The 16,888-nt window shown below is 38.7% G+C and overlaps 1 protein-coding gene across 8 annotated transcripts in view; it reads left to right on the forward strand.

Moving 5' to 3' along the window:
* The window catches only part of CARF (calcium responsive transcription factor), a 92,596-nt gene that overhangs the window by 25,379 nt on the left and 50,329 nt on the right, over positions 1 to 16,888 (forward strand). For 5 of the 8 annotated variants that reach the window (XM_047773267.1, XM_047773268.1, XM_047773269.1 and 2 more), the window contains 4 exons: positions 1,796 to 1,985; positions 8,757 to 8,877; positions 12,004 to 12,147; positions 14,385 to 14,618. In XM_047773267.1, the coding sequence (XP_047629223.1) occupies positions 1,796 to 1,985; positions 8,757 to 8,877; positions 12,004 to 12,147; positions 14,385 to 14,618 (689 nt within the window). Of the gene's footprint in view, positions 1 to 1,795; positions 1,986 to 8,739; positions 8,878 to 12,003; positions 12,148 to 14,384; positions 14,619 to 16,888 lie in introns of those variants that run through there. The other 3 variants (XM_047773275.1, XM_047773271.1, XM_047773270.1) reach the window with 3 other exon arrangements.

Genomic DNA, 16,888 nt, shown 5'->3' on the forward strand with positions numbered 1-16,888 from the left:
GTGTAATGTATTCTTGCCAGGTGAAATATTTAGTCTAATTAGAAGGAACAAGATCCCTTTTCCTGGAGTTCCCTTGTGACACAGTGGGTTGAGGATCTGGCACTGCTCTGCAAGGGCTCAGGTTACTGTCAGCACAGGTTCAGTCCCTGGCCTGGGAACTTCCACATGCTGTGGGCATGGCCAAGGGAAAAAAAAAAATCCGTATCCCCACATCTCTGCTCTTATAGGAAACATACATGCGTTCAATTCTAGGTCTAAATGCTTTTTTTTTTTTTCTTTTGCTGTACCTGTGGCATGTGGAAGTTCTTGGGCCAGGTATCAAGCCCATGCCACAGCTGCGGCTGTACCACACTGTGGCAACAGGTGGATCCTTAACCCAATGCTCTGCAAGGGAACTTCTAAATGTTATTTCAGTTTAAAAGATCACAGTTAAAAAATTTCTCTGTTATAGAAAAAGCTTTTCTTCTATTTGAGGGATACTCATAAGGTTGTGGATAGATAATATCAGTTTATTTGCATGATTTATTTATACCTTGCCTTGTTTCAGGAAGAATTTAAGACAGCTTACAAAAATACATAAAATATATTAGCAAGGTGGAAGTTAAAAAGTGGGAGCTAAAGAATAAAGAAAAACAAGAATGGAACCGTAAAATGGAAGTAAGAAATATATATCTTAATGATTATGTGTGTCTGTGTGTCTGTCTGTACACACACACACAACACATGTCTAATCTAAGCATCTGCATTTCAAAAGGGAAACCTATTTAGTTATTAAGTTCTCTATCCATCAGGTAAAAGTAGTTATGCTAATTTCCACAAGCATAAAAGAAAACATTAACTAGTTTTAGTACTAAGGCAGATAGGAATTTCAGAGAACGATCTTTTTTTTTTAATTTTTTTTTTGCTTTTTTTAGTATCACATCCACAGCATATGGAAGTTCCCAGGCAGAGAAAGATCTTTATAAAAAGAATCTTGAGATATAATAAGCAAATTCTTGGAGTTCCTGTCATAGCGCAGGAGAAACAAATCTGACTAGGAATCATGAGGTTTAAGGTTCGATCCCTGGCCTCGCTCAGTGGGTTAAGGATCAGGTGTTGCCGTGAATTGTGGTGCAGGTCGCAGATGCAGCTTGGATTGGACCTTAGCCTGGGAACCTCCATATGCCCTGGTTATGGTCCTAAAAAGCAAAAAAAAAAAAAAAGTTATTTGACTTTTTTTTTTTTTTTCTTTAACCCACTGAGCAAAGCCAGGGATTGAATCTGAATCCTCATGGATACTTGTCGGGTTTGTTGCCGCTGAGCCACGATGGGAACTCCTGACATCTTTTTTATAAGAGATAAAAATCACAATTTTCAGATAGACTCATGGCATTGTATCAAAATCAGTTTCAGAAAAAGAAGCCCCAAAGGGAACTAGTAATTTGTGGCTGGTTTTATGTTGGCCTGGTTGGATCCAGGGATAGAATTTCAAATATTTGGAAGAGTGGATACACAGTATGTTCTTCAAGCTATCTTCCCTAAATATTATTTCTCTTAAGCATGATTTTGATAAAGATACTGTAACAGTGAGTTTAACATTATATTCTCTAACAGGCTCCTGGACGATATCCATTTATTGATGCTGATTGAGTTCAGATCAGACTTATTGGTTGTAATAGACCATTGCTCTGAGGAGAGAAATGGCATTGTCTTTTGAAAGCTTTGGAGTCCTTCATCTTGGATAACTGCCTTATTAAATTTTTTGTGCAGTGATACATATTTACTAATAATTTTGTTATTGAATTTCCACATGCAGAAAATTGGAGATTCATACCGTGGCTACTGTGTAAGTGAGACTGAATTAGAAAGTGTCCTAACATTTCACAAACAGCAAACACAGAGTGTTTGGGGGACCCGTCAGTCTCCAAGCCCAGCCAAGCCAGCTACACGCTTGATGTGGAAATCTCAGTATGTCCCATATGATGGAATCCCATTTGTCAATGCAGGTACTTTTTTAAAGAGTTATTTTTAAAAGTTTAATAGCAACCATGATCTATTGTGAAAATACGGTTTTTCCTGTGGTGATACATGTTCATTTTGCTAGATGATAACTGACTGTTAATTGATGAGAATGTATATTAAATTTAAAAGAAAACTTAGAGTAAATATAATTATTTTATGTTGTAAGGTTGTATTTTAGTATATATGGGTAAATAAATAATATTTTATACTGGTAAAAAGAAAGTAAAAAATATTCAAATTCCAGGTAGAACTATTCAATGAAACTAAACAATAGAGCAGTTTTATTGTTTTACATATGTATAGCTGGATGGTTTTTTTTTTTTTTTCCATTCAATCCAGATATCTTCTCTCTCTCTTTTTTTTTTTTTTTGTCTTTTTGCCATTTCTTGGGCCGCTCCTGCGGCATGTGGAGGTTCCCAGGCTAGGGGTCTAATCAGAGCTGTAGCCACCGGCCTACGCCAGAGCCACAACAGCGCCAGATCCGAGCCACGTCTTAAACCTACATCACAGCTCACGGCAATGCCGGATCCTTAACCCACTGAGCAAGGCCAGGGATGGTACCCACAACCTCATGGTTCCTAGTCGGATTCGTTAACCACTGAGCCACAACTCCCTCTTCTCTCTTGTTTTGTCCTGTGGGGGGGAAAAAAAATCTGTGTCTATTTTATATAGCTTATAGCTCTGGAGTTACTGTATAGCATTTGTATACAATCTAGAGTTATTTGATAGAATTCTAGTATTAGCATTCCCAACCACTAGGTATGTTACAGACAGCTTTCTCAAACACTGGGTTAGTGTTTACTAAAGCAGTAGAGTCTCAAACAATTTCCAGAGTCACACTAGGACTAGCCGACCCCAGAGAACCTTAAAATAAATGATTTATTTCGGAACTGTGGGGGCACTGACTCCACTGGAGGAGTTGTAGCCTCATCCTGGGCGTTTGAGGATAAACAGAACTACTTAGAGAAAGATGTAACCCTTCTGCCCCAAGTTTTATTCTCCTTCCTAGTTCTCTTCCCTTTTAAACTCTCCTCAGGGAGCCACTACATGAATTTAGTGTGTATTTTTCCAGTCTATATTTTTACACTTTACCATACATGTTTATAATAACATTTTATTATTTTGAATATTTAAAAGTTTATGTAAGTAGTAAACTATAGGCATTTTTAGGGAAACTTTTCACTCACTCATTTTTTGAAATCTACCATATTGATACTTACAGATTCTAGTTAACCAATTAAATTATTACATTATATATTATATTATTATAATTTAAATTATATAATATTAAACCATTACTTAGATTTGATCATTTCAGCATATGACCAAACTACAATTATTTTTCTGCTAATGGTCATTTAAGGTTGTTTCCATCTTGTCAGTATTACAAAGAGACCTATAGTCTAACCTCTACAATGTACATTTTCTGTTGGATAGTTAGAAGTAGTTTTTTTAGAGTGTAGGCATTAAAGTGGAGTTGGTAAGTTATGAAGTATGCGTCTTTCGTCTGTACAGGATTATCTCAAGTTGCTCTCTAAAGTGGTTGTTCAGGTCCAAAAATCCCTGCTCTAAAATTTTTTTGACCAGATGTATTTCAGAATTATAAATTTTTATAATGTAATATGGTAATAAATTACAGAATATTCCTAGCAAGTATTCTATAGATCATATCCTATAGTAAAACACAGTAATACTTAATGGATAATCACATAAATGGAAAATAAGGGTATAACTAGCCTCAGAAAGTTCAGGTCAGGTTTTATAGCCAAATGAATTCCGAAAGAATTTGTTTTCTGTGCTTTTTATTTTATTTATATTTTATTTTTTAATTTCTTTGTCTTTTTGTCTTTTCTAGGGCTGCACCCGTGGCATATGGAGGTTCCCAGGCTAGGGGTCTAATCCGAGCTACAGTTGCTGGCCTATACCACAGCCACAGCAATGCCAGATCCAAGCTGTGTCTGCGACCTACACCACAGCTCATGGCAACACCGGATCCTTAACCCACTGAGCAAGGCCAGGGATTGAACCTGCATCCTCATGGTTCCTAGTTGGATTCATTAACCACTGAGCCACAATGGGAACTCCTGTTTTCTGTGCTTTTTATTTTTTTTAATTTTTTAATTTTTTAATTTTTTTTGTCTTTTTGCCATTTCTTGGGCCGCTCCCGCGGCATATGGAGGTTCCCAGGCTAGGGGTCGAATCGGAGCTGTAGCTGCCAGCCTACGCCAGAGCCACAGCAACGTGGGATCCAAGCCGTGTCTGCAACCTATACCACAGCTCATGGCAACGCCGGATCCTTAACCCACTGAGCAAGGGCAGGGATCGAACCCGCAACCTCACGGTTCCTAGTTGGATTCGTTAACCACTGCGCCACGACGGGAACTCCTGTGCTTTTTAAATTTCAGAATCATATGTGAGGGATTGACAGCCTGTATCAAGTTTAGTCCTTTAAGCAATGTATGAAAATTTCCCTTTCCCACATTATTCTGTGATTTAGCATTGTCAGATTTTTTAAAATCTTTATACAATGGGGGTTCATATGTGTATCAAAGTAGAGGTAATAATAAATGAAATCTCATAATTCTGTGTATCTGTCATCCAGCTTCAACAAGTATCAGCATGTGGTCATTCTTGTGTCATTTATAACCCCACTTCTTCATTCCCCAAGGTGACTTTACAGGAAATTCTAGATGATTGTTTCATCAATACTTACTAAAGTATATAAAATATACTGAAGAATGTATCTGACATATAAGGACTCTCTACGTAGATATAAAAATATAATGATAATCCCATTATCACACTGTAAATGAATTAGTAGTAATATAATGTCATAAGCTGTCCAGTGCTCACATTTCTCCAGTTATCTCATAGTTCTTTTTTCGTAGGTTTCTTCAAATTCGCATGCGAAGTTCACAGATTAAATTTAGTTAAATTTCTTCCCATCTAAAAATTTCTCTCCTCTTTTCCTTCAGGTTGTTTGTCCAGTAGAGTTTGCTATATTCGAGATTTTGCTGATTCCATCTCTGTGGTGGTTTTTTTAATTAAATTTTTTTTTTTTTTTTTTGCTTTTTAGGGCCACACCCGTGGCATATGGGTGTTCCTAGGCAAGGAGTTGAATCGGAGCTGCAGCTGCCAGCCTACACCAGCCACAGCAACACCAGATCTGAGCCACGTCTACAACCTATGCTGCAGCTCACAGCAGTGCTGGTTCCTTAACCCCTGAACAGGTCAGGGATCGAACCCTCATCCTCATGGATACTAGTTAGATTTGTTACTGTTGAGCCACAGTGGGAGCTCCTCTGTGGTGTTTTAAAGCATATTCCTTTATCTATCTTCTTTATTTTCTGTAAACTTTAAGATCTTTGGGGTTTGATTAATTGCAGATTTAATCTTCATTAAAGTATTTTCCAAGAATACTTCGTAGGTATGCTATGTCCTTTTAACACTACCTATGTAACATTTATAACTTTAAGACTGATCAGTGGATTCAGTTGTTTTATTTATTTATTTATTTTTGTCTTTTGTCCTTTTTAGGGCCGCACCTACAACATATGGAGGTTCCCAGCCTAGGGGTCTTATTGGAGCTGTTGCCACTGGCCATAGCGACAGGAACAGCAACACCATATCCAAGATTTGTTTCCACTTTGCTGCAATGGGAACTCCAATTCAGTTGTTTTAGTGCATCATCAATTTTTTTTTTTCTGGCCAGGGCATGGGGGGGTGCTGTGCCTGCGGCATGCAGAAGTTCGCAGGCCAGAGATTGAACCCTTGCACAGTATAACCAGAGCCACAGCAGTGAGAACACTGGATCCTTAATCCATTGAACCACAAGGGAACTCCCATCAAATTTTTTTATTGTTGCCAATTTGAGGTGTGTGAGGTAGTATTTTACTGTTGTTTTAATTTGCCTTTCCCTTTGACTAGTGAAGATAAACATGTCTTTATTTATTTAATATCCTTTTTTTTCTTTCTGAATTGCCTCTTCATAGCCTTTGGCAATTTTTTTTTTTCTTTTTACGGCCACATTTGCAGCATATGGAGGTTCCCAGACTAGGGGTTGAATTAGAGCTACAGTTGAGGCCTACTCCACAGCAACACTGGATCTGAGCCGCATCTGCAGCCTATGTAGTACTTTACGGCAACACCAGATCCTTATCCCACTGAGTGAAATCAGGGATTGAACCCTTATCCTCACAGAGACAATGCTGGGTCCTTCACCTGCTGATCCATAATGGGAACTCCTTCTTTGGCCATTTTTCTGTTTGATAGTTAATTTTTATTTTTAAAAATTATCTATGGTTCTTTTATTACTTTCATTTTTAAAATTTATTTTTTATTTTTATTTTATTTTATTTTATTTTTTTTGTCTTTTTGCTATTTCTTGGGCCGCTCCTGCGGCATATGGAGGTTCCCAGGCTAGGGGTCTAATTGGAGCTGTGGCCGCCAGCCTACGCCAGAGCCACAGCAACGCAGGATCCGAGCCGCATCTGCAACCTACACCACAGCTCACGGCAACGCCGGAACGTTAACCCACTGAGCAAGGGCAGGGACCGAACCCGCAACCTCATGGTTCCTAGTCGGATTCGTTAACCACTGCGCCACGACAGGAACTCCTATTTTTTATTTTTAAATTTATTTTCTTTTTTGGCCACCCCATGGCATATGGAGTTCCCAGGCCAGGGATCAGATCCAAGCCTCTGTAGTGACCAGTGCTGCAGCTGCGGCACTGCCAGATCCTTAACCCACTGTGCCTGACCAGAGGATCAAACCTGCATCCCAGCGCTCCAGAGACACCACAGCAGGAACTCCTATTTTTGGTTATTTATACTCAACATATTAGTTCTTTGTTTTATGTATTATAAAATACTGATTCTCAAACTGATTTTCCTTTTACCATTATTTGTGATGTCTTTTAAATAGAGGTTAATGTCAGCTTTAGCAACGTTTTTGTTCATGAATGGTGTTTTTGGTTTTACATCTGAAAAGTTTGCCCTATTCTACATAGATTAGGATATTCAACTTAAAACTTACATTGTATAGTTTTCACATCTACTTATTTGTATTGTCTATTGGAGTGTAACAAATTACCCCAAATTTGGTAGTTGAAAACAGCAAACATTTATTGTCTCACAGTTTCTCTGGGTCAGGAATCCAAGAGCAGCTTAGCAAGTGGTTCTGCCCCAGGTTCTCTCATAAGATGGTAGTTAAGGTCTTGGCTGGAGCTGCAGTCATTTCATGGCCCAACTAGGGGAGGATTTGCTTTGAAGCTCATTTACCTGGCAGTTGGCAGGCCTTATTCCTTGTCATGCGGGCCTTTCCACAGAGCTACCTTATTGAATGACATCTGATTTCAACCAGAGAGAGCAAGAAAGTACCCTAGATGGAAGTCACAGGTTGTTTTGTGTTTTTTTTAATAATCTAATATCAAAAATAACATCCTGGAGTTCCAGTTGTGGGCAGTGGTTAACGAATCCGACTAGGAACCGTGAGGTTGCGGGTTCGATCCCTGCCCTTGCTCAGTGGGTTAACGATCCGGCGTTGCCGTGAGCTGTGGGTAGGTTGCAGATGCGGCTTGGATCCCACATTGCTGTGGCTCTGGCGTAGGCTGGCAGCTACGGCTCCGATTTGACCCCTAGCCTGGGAACCTCCATATGCCGCGGGAGCGGCCTAAGAAATGGCAAAAAACAAACATCCTGTGACTCCTGCCATATTCATTAGAAGTACGTTAATAAGTCTAGTCCATGCTCCTGGAGAGGAAATTACACAAGGACATTGATACTAGGAAGCAGGGATCACTGGGGCCATCTTAAAGGCTAGTCATCACACTATTCTAGTAGCTCAAATAGAAAAAGGAAATAAGGGAGTTCTCATCATGGCTCAGTGGAAACTAATTTGACTAGTATCCATGAGGATGTAGGTTCGATCCCTGGCCTCACTCTGTGGGTTAAGGATCTGACGTTGCCATGGGCTGTGGTGTAGGTTGCAGATGCTCAGATCTGGTATTGCTGTGGCTGTGGGAAGGCCAGCAGCTACAGTCTGATTTGACCCCTAGCCTGGGAACCTCCATGTGCTGCAGATATGGCCCTAAAAAGACAAAAAAGAGGAAATAAAAATTTAAGTTGTCATTAATATATACAAACAAATGTAGCATTTGCTAATTTATACTTATAAAGTAGTAAAATTTTATTATTAAAAAATCATATGCGTGTAAATATCAGTTGACATTCAGTAAATGTGGTACTTGCTTATTTCCTTACCATAATGTGGTACATTTGGTATCTATTACAATAAACTTTAAAGTTTATGTGTTTGTATATCTTTTTTTGTTGTTGTTGTTTTGTTTTTTTGCCATTTCTTGGGCTGCTCCCGTGGCATATGGAGGTTCCCAGGCTAGGGGTCGAATCGGAGCTGTAGCCACCGGCCTTCACCACAGCCACAGCAATGCGGGATCTGAGCCATGTCTGTGACCTACACCACAGCTCACGACAACGCCAGATCCTTAACCCACTGAGCAAGGCCAGGGATTGAACCCGCAACCTCATAGTTCCTAGTCGGATTCGTTAACCACTGAGCCACAATGGGAACTCCTTTGTGTTTGTACATCTTAATAAGACTTACTGATGTTTTCTTCCCTACTTACTGATTATAGTTGGAAATCTAGATTTGACATTGCCACAACCAAGTTATTTTTAATTAATATCCAGAACAGATGGATATTTGAATTAATATCAATAGTTGGTTTTGGCCCACAGGGAGTAGAGCTGTGGTAATGGAGTGTCAGTATGGGCCAAGAAGAAAAGGTTTCCAGTTAAAAAAAATCAGTGAGCAGGAAAGCAGGTCCTGTCAGCTCTACAAAGCCACTTGTCCAGCCCGGTAAGTTTTATTTTCTTTTACTTTTTCATTAAGTACTTGTTTTTGACTAGCTAATATGCACATATCTATTAAGTTTAAGCAGTGCTAAAAAGTATACAGTGAAATCTGTTTCCTCTCACCCTTGCTTCCTGTGTCCCACTTTAAGGCAACAACTCTTACCAGTTTCTTGAGGAACCTTGCAAAGATATGCATTTGGGTGTATACCTTATTTTATCCTCATAAATGGTGAACATCTCAGTAAAGATTACTAGTATTTCATTTCCTTAAACTTAGGAGTACCACACCTTCTTTCCTGCTATGAATTTACATTGATTTATTTCCATACTGAATGCCTATTGTGGTTATTTACTGCACAGCTATTTATGCTTCATACTAGTGTGAATATAATGATATATACTACTCTGTGCTTTTTTTTTCATTCCCAATATATCTGAAAGCTGGTTCCATGTCTGTTTAAAAATGAACTGGTTCCTTTATTGATTGATTTTAAAGATGGTTGTATAATTGACGTATAACATTATATTAGTTTCACAGTTCCTTTTTTTTTTTTTTTTTTTTTTTTTGAGGGTTGCACTCATGGCATATGGAGATTCCCAGGCTAGGGGTCAAATCCAAGCTATAGCTGCCAGCCTATGGCACAGCCACAGCAACATGGGATCCAAGCCCCGTCTGCGACCTATACCACAGCTCACAGCTATACTGGATCCTTTAACCTACTGAGTGAGGCCAGGGTTCAAACCCATGTCCTTATGGATACTATTCAGGTTTGCTACCACTGAGGCACAATAGGAACTCCATGGGTCCTTCTTTTTAATAGCCATATAATATCCATTTATAGATGAATTGTCATTTACTTTAGTCCTCCAATGATGAACATGTAGGCTGAGAAGTATTCTTATTATATACAAAGCTGCAGTTAATAATATTGTGCCTATCTGTACACTTGTGTAGGTCTATCCATAGAATAAATTCCTTAAAATGAAATTTCTAGGGTAATGGTTATATTCTTTTTAAATGTTGACAGATAGCGCAGAGTTGCTTTGTGGAGTGATTTTACCAATTATATTCAGCAATGTATAACACCAACATAGTAAATTTTAGGTGAACTAGGACTACTGAGTAGTTATTGCCGTGGGTGAAAATGAAGAATGTGCACCAATAAAAGATTTTGATAATACCCTTTAGTAATATTCTTTTTTCACACTTTGAAAGTGTTTTAAATCATAAGATGAAGTTTAAAAATAACATGTGAAGTTTGGATGTAGTTGAGCTTTGGAACATTTTATTTTAGCATTATAGCTCATATTATAAACCTCAGCATTCTCAAAAAGTTTTTAAAGCCAATTAAGAAGGGAGTTCCCTCGCGGTTAAAGATCCAGTGTTATCACTGCTGTGGCTCTGGTTACAGCTGTGGCGTGGATTTGATCCTTGGCCCAGGAATTTCTATGTGCCACAAACAGGGCAAAAATAAATAAATAAGTAAAACCAGTTGGGAAGGCTTTTCAAAGTTCCCTCTGTGACACAACAGGATTGGCAGTATCTAGCACCGGAATGCAGGTTTGATCCTTGGCCTGGCACAGTGGGTTAAAGGATCCTCTGCTGCCACAGCTGCAGTGTAGGTCACAACTATGGCTCAGATCTCATCCCTGGCCTGGAAATTCCACATGCCACAAGGTGGCCAAAAAAGAAAAAAAAAAAAGCAATTTTATATTTTAAGTAATTAAAATATGGGTAAATAAGCTAGAATCATATAGAATGCCATGAATGCTGCTAAAAAATTTGTACTTGATTAAAGAGCAGATAGATGCAGGGTTCCTGTTGTGGTGAAGCAGAAATGAATCTTACTAGTATCCATGAGGATGTGGGTTTGATCCCTGGCCTTGCTTAGCGGGTTGGGGACCTTGCATTGCCGTGAGCTGTGGTGTAGGTCACAGACTCAGCTCCAACTCTGCATTGCTGCGACTGTGGCATAGGCCAGAAGGTGCAGCTCTGATTCAGCCCCTAGCCTGGGAACTTCCAAATGCTGAGGGTGCAGCCCTAAAAAAGGAAAGGAAAAAAAGAGTAGATACATTCTTCAACAGAGAAATACAAATGTGAAGAATTATTGTGGCATTGATATAGCAAGTGGATTTAAAAAATGAAAAACTGGGGAGTTCCTTTTGTGGCACAGCAGAAACATCTGACTAGAATCCATGAAGATGTGGGTTTGATCCCTGGCCTCTCTCACTGGGTTGGGGATCCAGTGTTGCCATGAGCTATGGTATAGGTTGCATAGCCTGGGAACTTCCATATGCTGAGGATGCAGACCTAAAAAGTTTAAAAAAGAAAAGAAAACTGGAGGCCCCGAGGCCCTGGAAGGAAATTATGAAGGTAATCCAGGCATAAAGTGTGTTTATAGCTTCCAGGAGAATGGAGAAGAGACAGATCCAGGAAAAAAAAATATTATTTAGACGTTTTTGCTAAAGTAATGATTACTGGGGTTTTTTTGGTTGTTGTTATTTTTTTGTCTGTGTGTGTGTGTGTGTGTTTGTTTTATTTGGGCAGAACTTTCAGCATATGGCTTTCCCAAGCTAGGAGTAGAATCTGAGCTGCAACTGCTGGCTTATGGCACAGCTACAACAACATGGGATCTGAGCTATGTTTGCAACCTATACCACAGCTCGAGGCAATGCCAGATCCTTAACCCATTGAACTAGGCCAGGGATCACACCCCTATCCTCATGGGTACTAGTTAGGTTCATTTCTGCTGAGCCACAACAGAAATACCAGTAATGATTATTGCTAATTTGCTAAGTATCATGTATTGGGAATATGCCATTTCTTTTGCATAGTCATCTGAATGCTCTCTAGATTAATCAAATTTTCTCTAAATTTTGATGCTTAAAGTAAACTTCTTAGATTCATGTCTTTTTTTTTTTTTTTTTTTTTGGCCTAGTCCATGGCATGGGGAATTTACTGGGCCAAGGCTCAAACCCATGCCACAGCAGCTACCTGAGCCAGTGACAGTGCCAGATTCTTAACCCTCTGAGCCACATGGAGCTCCTTAAAGTAAACCTCTGATTGATCTTAAGTTAGATTTTCTTTAAATTATTATATAATGAAACAAATTCTTTTTCTTACAAAAAGGATTTATATTAAAAAGGTACAGAAGTTTCCTGAGTATAGAGTTCCTACAGACCCCAAAATTGACAGGAAAATCATCCGAATGGAGCAGGAGAAAGCCTTTAACATGCTGAAGAAGAACTTGATGGATGCTGGTGGTGTTCTTAGGTATGACATTTATGTCATTCTTTTATTTTACAGATTACTCGGTTTATTTGCAAAAATTCTGTCTGTAAGGGAAATTATATTATGTTTTTCAATTATTTCATTAAGAAATGGTTTTTATGGAGTTCCCATCGTGGCTCAGTGGTTAACAAATCTGACTAGGAGCCATGTTTTGCAGGTTCGATCCCTGCCCTTGCTCAGCGGGTTAGGGATCCGGCGTTGTCGTGAGCTGTGGTGTAGGTCGCAGACTTGGCTTGGATCTGGCATTGCTGTGGCTCTGGCGTAGGCCAGCAGCTACAGCTCCGATCAGACCCCTAGCCTGGGAACCTCCATATGCCGCTGGTGCGGCCCTAGAAAAGGCAAAAAGAAAAAAAAAAGAAAGAAATGGTTTTTATAATAGTTTTTCATTAAGAAATGGTTTTCAATTATTTCATTAAGAAATGGTTCTTACCTGTAGCTTCCTGGGTATTAAAATGATTTTTGCTGTATAGCTATTCAGTTTATCTGCCAAATATTGTGGGTAATTTTGACCAAAGAATTCTGTATACTGTTTTTCCCCAAATGACAAATATGTATTTAACAACATATTTCATTATATATTTAATACTTTGTTTCAGATACTTATTACAAGCTGAACTTGCAAAAAAATATATATATTTTTTTAAATCCATCTTAGATTACTTATGGCTGCTAAATTTGTGTTCTAAACCATATATAAAATTCCATTTTATATTTTTTTAAGCTTCAGGTTTTAAATAAATATTAGCTCTCTTTATTACTTTCCTTTATATGCCAATCTGAGGGAAGAATTTGCAATTGTGTAATGGGGTTAGATGTATGGAATACAGTTGTTGTGATCTTTAGAAAAATTTTCAGTATAATGAAAAATGAATATAGTCAATAATTAGATCCTTCAGAACATTCGTGTAATTTTTAAGTAGGCTCCATTTCACACAATGTCAGTCAATGCAAGCATTTTATATAAAAATATTTATTAAAACAGTATTCTATCAGATCAATTTATTTTCCTGGTGTCTGTTTTTCTGCATTGCATTATATTGTCTTGCTCCTTGGGGGCAACAGGAGCTGGAGTGTTGTAGAGGCAGTATGTTGAGCTCCTGTCGGAGGGGATTCTCTGACATAGCTCAGTCTTTATAGGCACCGAATTACATCTACTCTTTGGTTAGAATGATTATAGATACAACACAGAAGTTGTAATTTGGGAACAAAATGGTGGAGGAATGCAAAAATACACATTTCGAAAGATAATGATTTTAAAAGTCTCATTATTTTGTAATGAGACTTTTAATTATTAAAATTTACTTAATATGAAATCTTGAATACCATTTTCATGTAGACTTAAATCCTGCACCCTCCTTAATGTTAAGGTCATAGTAAAAGTCTGTAAGAGTTTATAAAGATTTTTTTAAATTGGGTATAAAACCAATCTTAGGAAAGTTAAGAGAGGGAGTTCCTGCTGTGACACAGTGGATTAAGAATCAGACTGCAGGGAGTTCCCATTGTGGCTCAGTGGATTACAAACCCAACTAGTATCCATAAGGACGTGGGTTTGATCCCTGGCCTTGCTCAGTGGGTTAAGGATACAGCATTACCCTGAGCTGTGGTATGGGTTTCAGATGTGGCTCGGATCCCACATTGCTGTGGCTGTGGTGTAGGCTGGCAGCTGTAGCTGCAATTAGACCCCTAGCCTGGGAAATTCCACATGCTGTATGTTCGGCCCTAAAAAGCCAAAACAAAACAAAAAAAAGAATCTGACTGCAGTGGCCAGAGTCACTGTGCAGGCACAGGTTCAGTCCTTGGCCCAGCACGGTGGGTTAAAGGATCTGGCATTGTTGTAGCTGTAGCGTAGGTCGCAATTTCAGCTCAGATTCAATTCCTGGCCTAGGAACTTCTGTATGACGTGGGTGCAGCCATTTGAAGAAAGAAAAGGTTTTGAGAGGACATTTTAAATTTTATTTATATGTATTTTATTTATATTTAATTTATTTAAATTTTAAAAGTTTTATACTTATGTAATATGATACAATCACATGTATTTTCTTAAAAGATTATTCCTTCTTTTGATGCGTATTAATATAAGTAACTATGACTGGGGAGTTCCTTGGTGGTCTGGTGGTTTAGGGCTTGGTGCTTTCACTGCTGAGGCCCAGGTTCAATTCAAGTAACTATGACCCTTGCCTTTGTCTAGTAGTATGATTTTAAATATCTTCTCTTGTTAGGTGGTATGTACAGCTACCTACGCAACAGGCTCATCAGTATCATGAATTAGAGACTCCCTGCCTCCCTTTATCACCTTCCCCTTTTCCTATGTCTTCTCTTGAAGAAGAGGATACTGCAATTAGAGATGAGAATTGTGCATTACCCTCACGTCTACATCCTCAGGTAGCACATAAAATTCAAGAACTAGTATCACAAGGAGTAGAACAAGTGTATGCAGTAAGGAAGCAGCTAAGGTACAGTAGAAACAAATTGTTCTTTGACATCTTTCACTTTTGTTTGTTGGTTTAAATAATACACCTAACATTATAGATATTTTCCAGGATATATGCTATCAGAGTACATAGTACATTAATTTATTAAAATGTAGGAATATAGTACATTAATTTATTAAAACAATCTTATTTATGAACTGATCGTTTTTCAGCAGATGCTTGGCAAGCCAGAGTAATGATTCAGAGTACTCATTTGAGATATTCCACATTCAGATTTGGCAAATTAGACTATTTCTGAACGATACATACGTTGAGTTGTGTACTAAATACATTTATAGAAAAAAATTTTTTGTAGAACCCAAGATTTTAAAATATAAGCCAAGATACTTATTTTTAGCTATTTGAAAGGCAGTTAATTTTTTTACAACAAAATATATAGTTTTTTGTCTAATGAAATTTTATATATGGCACTCTGGTCTAATTTTATTGGTAGTCAGTATATAATAATGAAAATTATGGTTATGTGGCCCTTACTGTGTGTGTGCCAGGTATTTTGCTAAGCACTTTATATGCATGATCTCATTTATTCTAATGACTCTAAAAAATTGGTGTATTTATTTCATTCTGCAGATGAGGAAATGTAGACTAAGAGTGGTTAAATAACTAGCTTAAGAGATGCAGGCTGGAGTTCCTGTCGTGGCACAGCAGAAGCGAATCCGACTAGGTACCATGAGGTGGTGGGTTCCATCCCTGGCCTTCCTCATTGGGTTAAGGATCCAGCGTTGCTGTGCGCTGTGGTGTAGGTTGCAGACACGGCTTGGATCTGGTGTTGCTATGGCTCAGGCATAGGCCGGCAGCTGTAGCACCAATTTGACCCCTAGCCTGGAAACCTCCATATGCCACAGGTGCGGCCCTAAAAAGACAAAAAGACAAAAAAAAAAAAAAGAAAGAAAGAAAGAGGTGCAGGCAGAAGAGAAATCTAGATCTCATTCTATAGCCTGTACTCTTTGCCATGATTTCTGCTACTTAACTGACCTTATTCCTACTGGTTATTGTATAGGCTGATCTGAACAGCACAATGAGTATTTCCTAGGATTATTTCTTTTTTTCTTTTTTTGGCTTTTTGTCTTTTTCTAGGGCCGCACCCACAGCATGTAGCAGTTCCCAGGGTAGAGGTCTGATCAGAGCTGTAGCCGCTGGCCTACACCAGAGCCACAGCAACTCGGGATCCCAGCCGCATCTGCAACCTACACTACAGGTCACGGCAATGCCGGATCCTTAACCCACTGAGCGAGGCCAGGGATTGAACCCACAACCTCATGGTTCCTAGTCGGTATCATTAACCACTGAGCTATGACAGGAACTCCAATTATTTCTTTATTAATACATGACTTTTCTATTTAGCAGCTTTCTTAGACATTTTATTTTTATTTCTATTGCGGCATTGTTAGAACAGAGTCAACAAAGCTATCCAGTACTTATTTTTAATTTATTTTTATTTTTATTTTTTTTGTCCTTTTGCCATTTCCTGGGCTGCTCCCGCAGCATATGGAGGTTCCCTGGCTAGGGGTCGAATCGGAGCTGTAGCCACCGGCCTATACCACAGCCACAGCAACGCAGAATCCGAGCCGCGTCTACTACCTACACCACAGCTCACAGCAACACCAGATCCTTAACATGCTGAGCAAGGCCAGGGACCGAACCTGCAACCTCTCATGGCTCCTATTTGAATTCGTTAACCACTGAGCCACAATGGGAACTCCCCAGCTATCCAGTATTTATTAAACCTAAGTCTTACGAACTGAGATATAATACCGCTCTGCAGTAGGAACTACTGAATGTAGTACACAGAGCATATATATATTGAATTTTATTATTTTTTATATGTTTGTTTTTTATACCATTGTGTGGCAGTGCTGCCTTTTATTAATATCTTCTCTTTTGTCTGCTTATAAAATTTGAGCACATCATATTTCATATATTAATTGGTACCTTTTGAAAGCAGTGAAGCATGATGTTTATGCATGTAACCTCAGTATAAGCCCAATCTCTCTTACTTACTAGGAGGTGTGTAACTTTGGACAAATTACTTAACTTCTGGAGCCCTCAGTTCTCTCATCTGTAAAGTGGGAATGATAATTGTACCTTCCTCACAAGATTATAGCATGGGTTAAAGGAGATACTAGATGTGAAGTGTTCCATACAGTGCCTGACATAGTAAGCATTCAAAACACTATATTTAAATTGAAAATAGGGAGTTCCCTTCATGACACAGTGGAAACGAATCTGAC

Source organism: Phacochoerus africanus, chromosome 3 (genome assembly GCF_016906955.1).
Source record: "Phacochoerus africanus isolate WHEZ1 chromosome 3, ROS_Pafr_v1, whole genome shotgun sequence".
Taxonomy (NCBI): domain Eukaryota; kingdom Metazoa; phylum Chordata; class Mammalia; order Artiodactyla; family Suidae; genus Phacochoerus; species Phacochoerus africanus.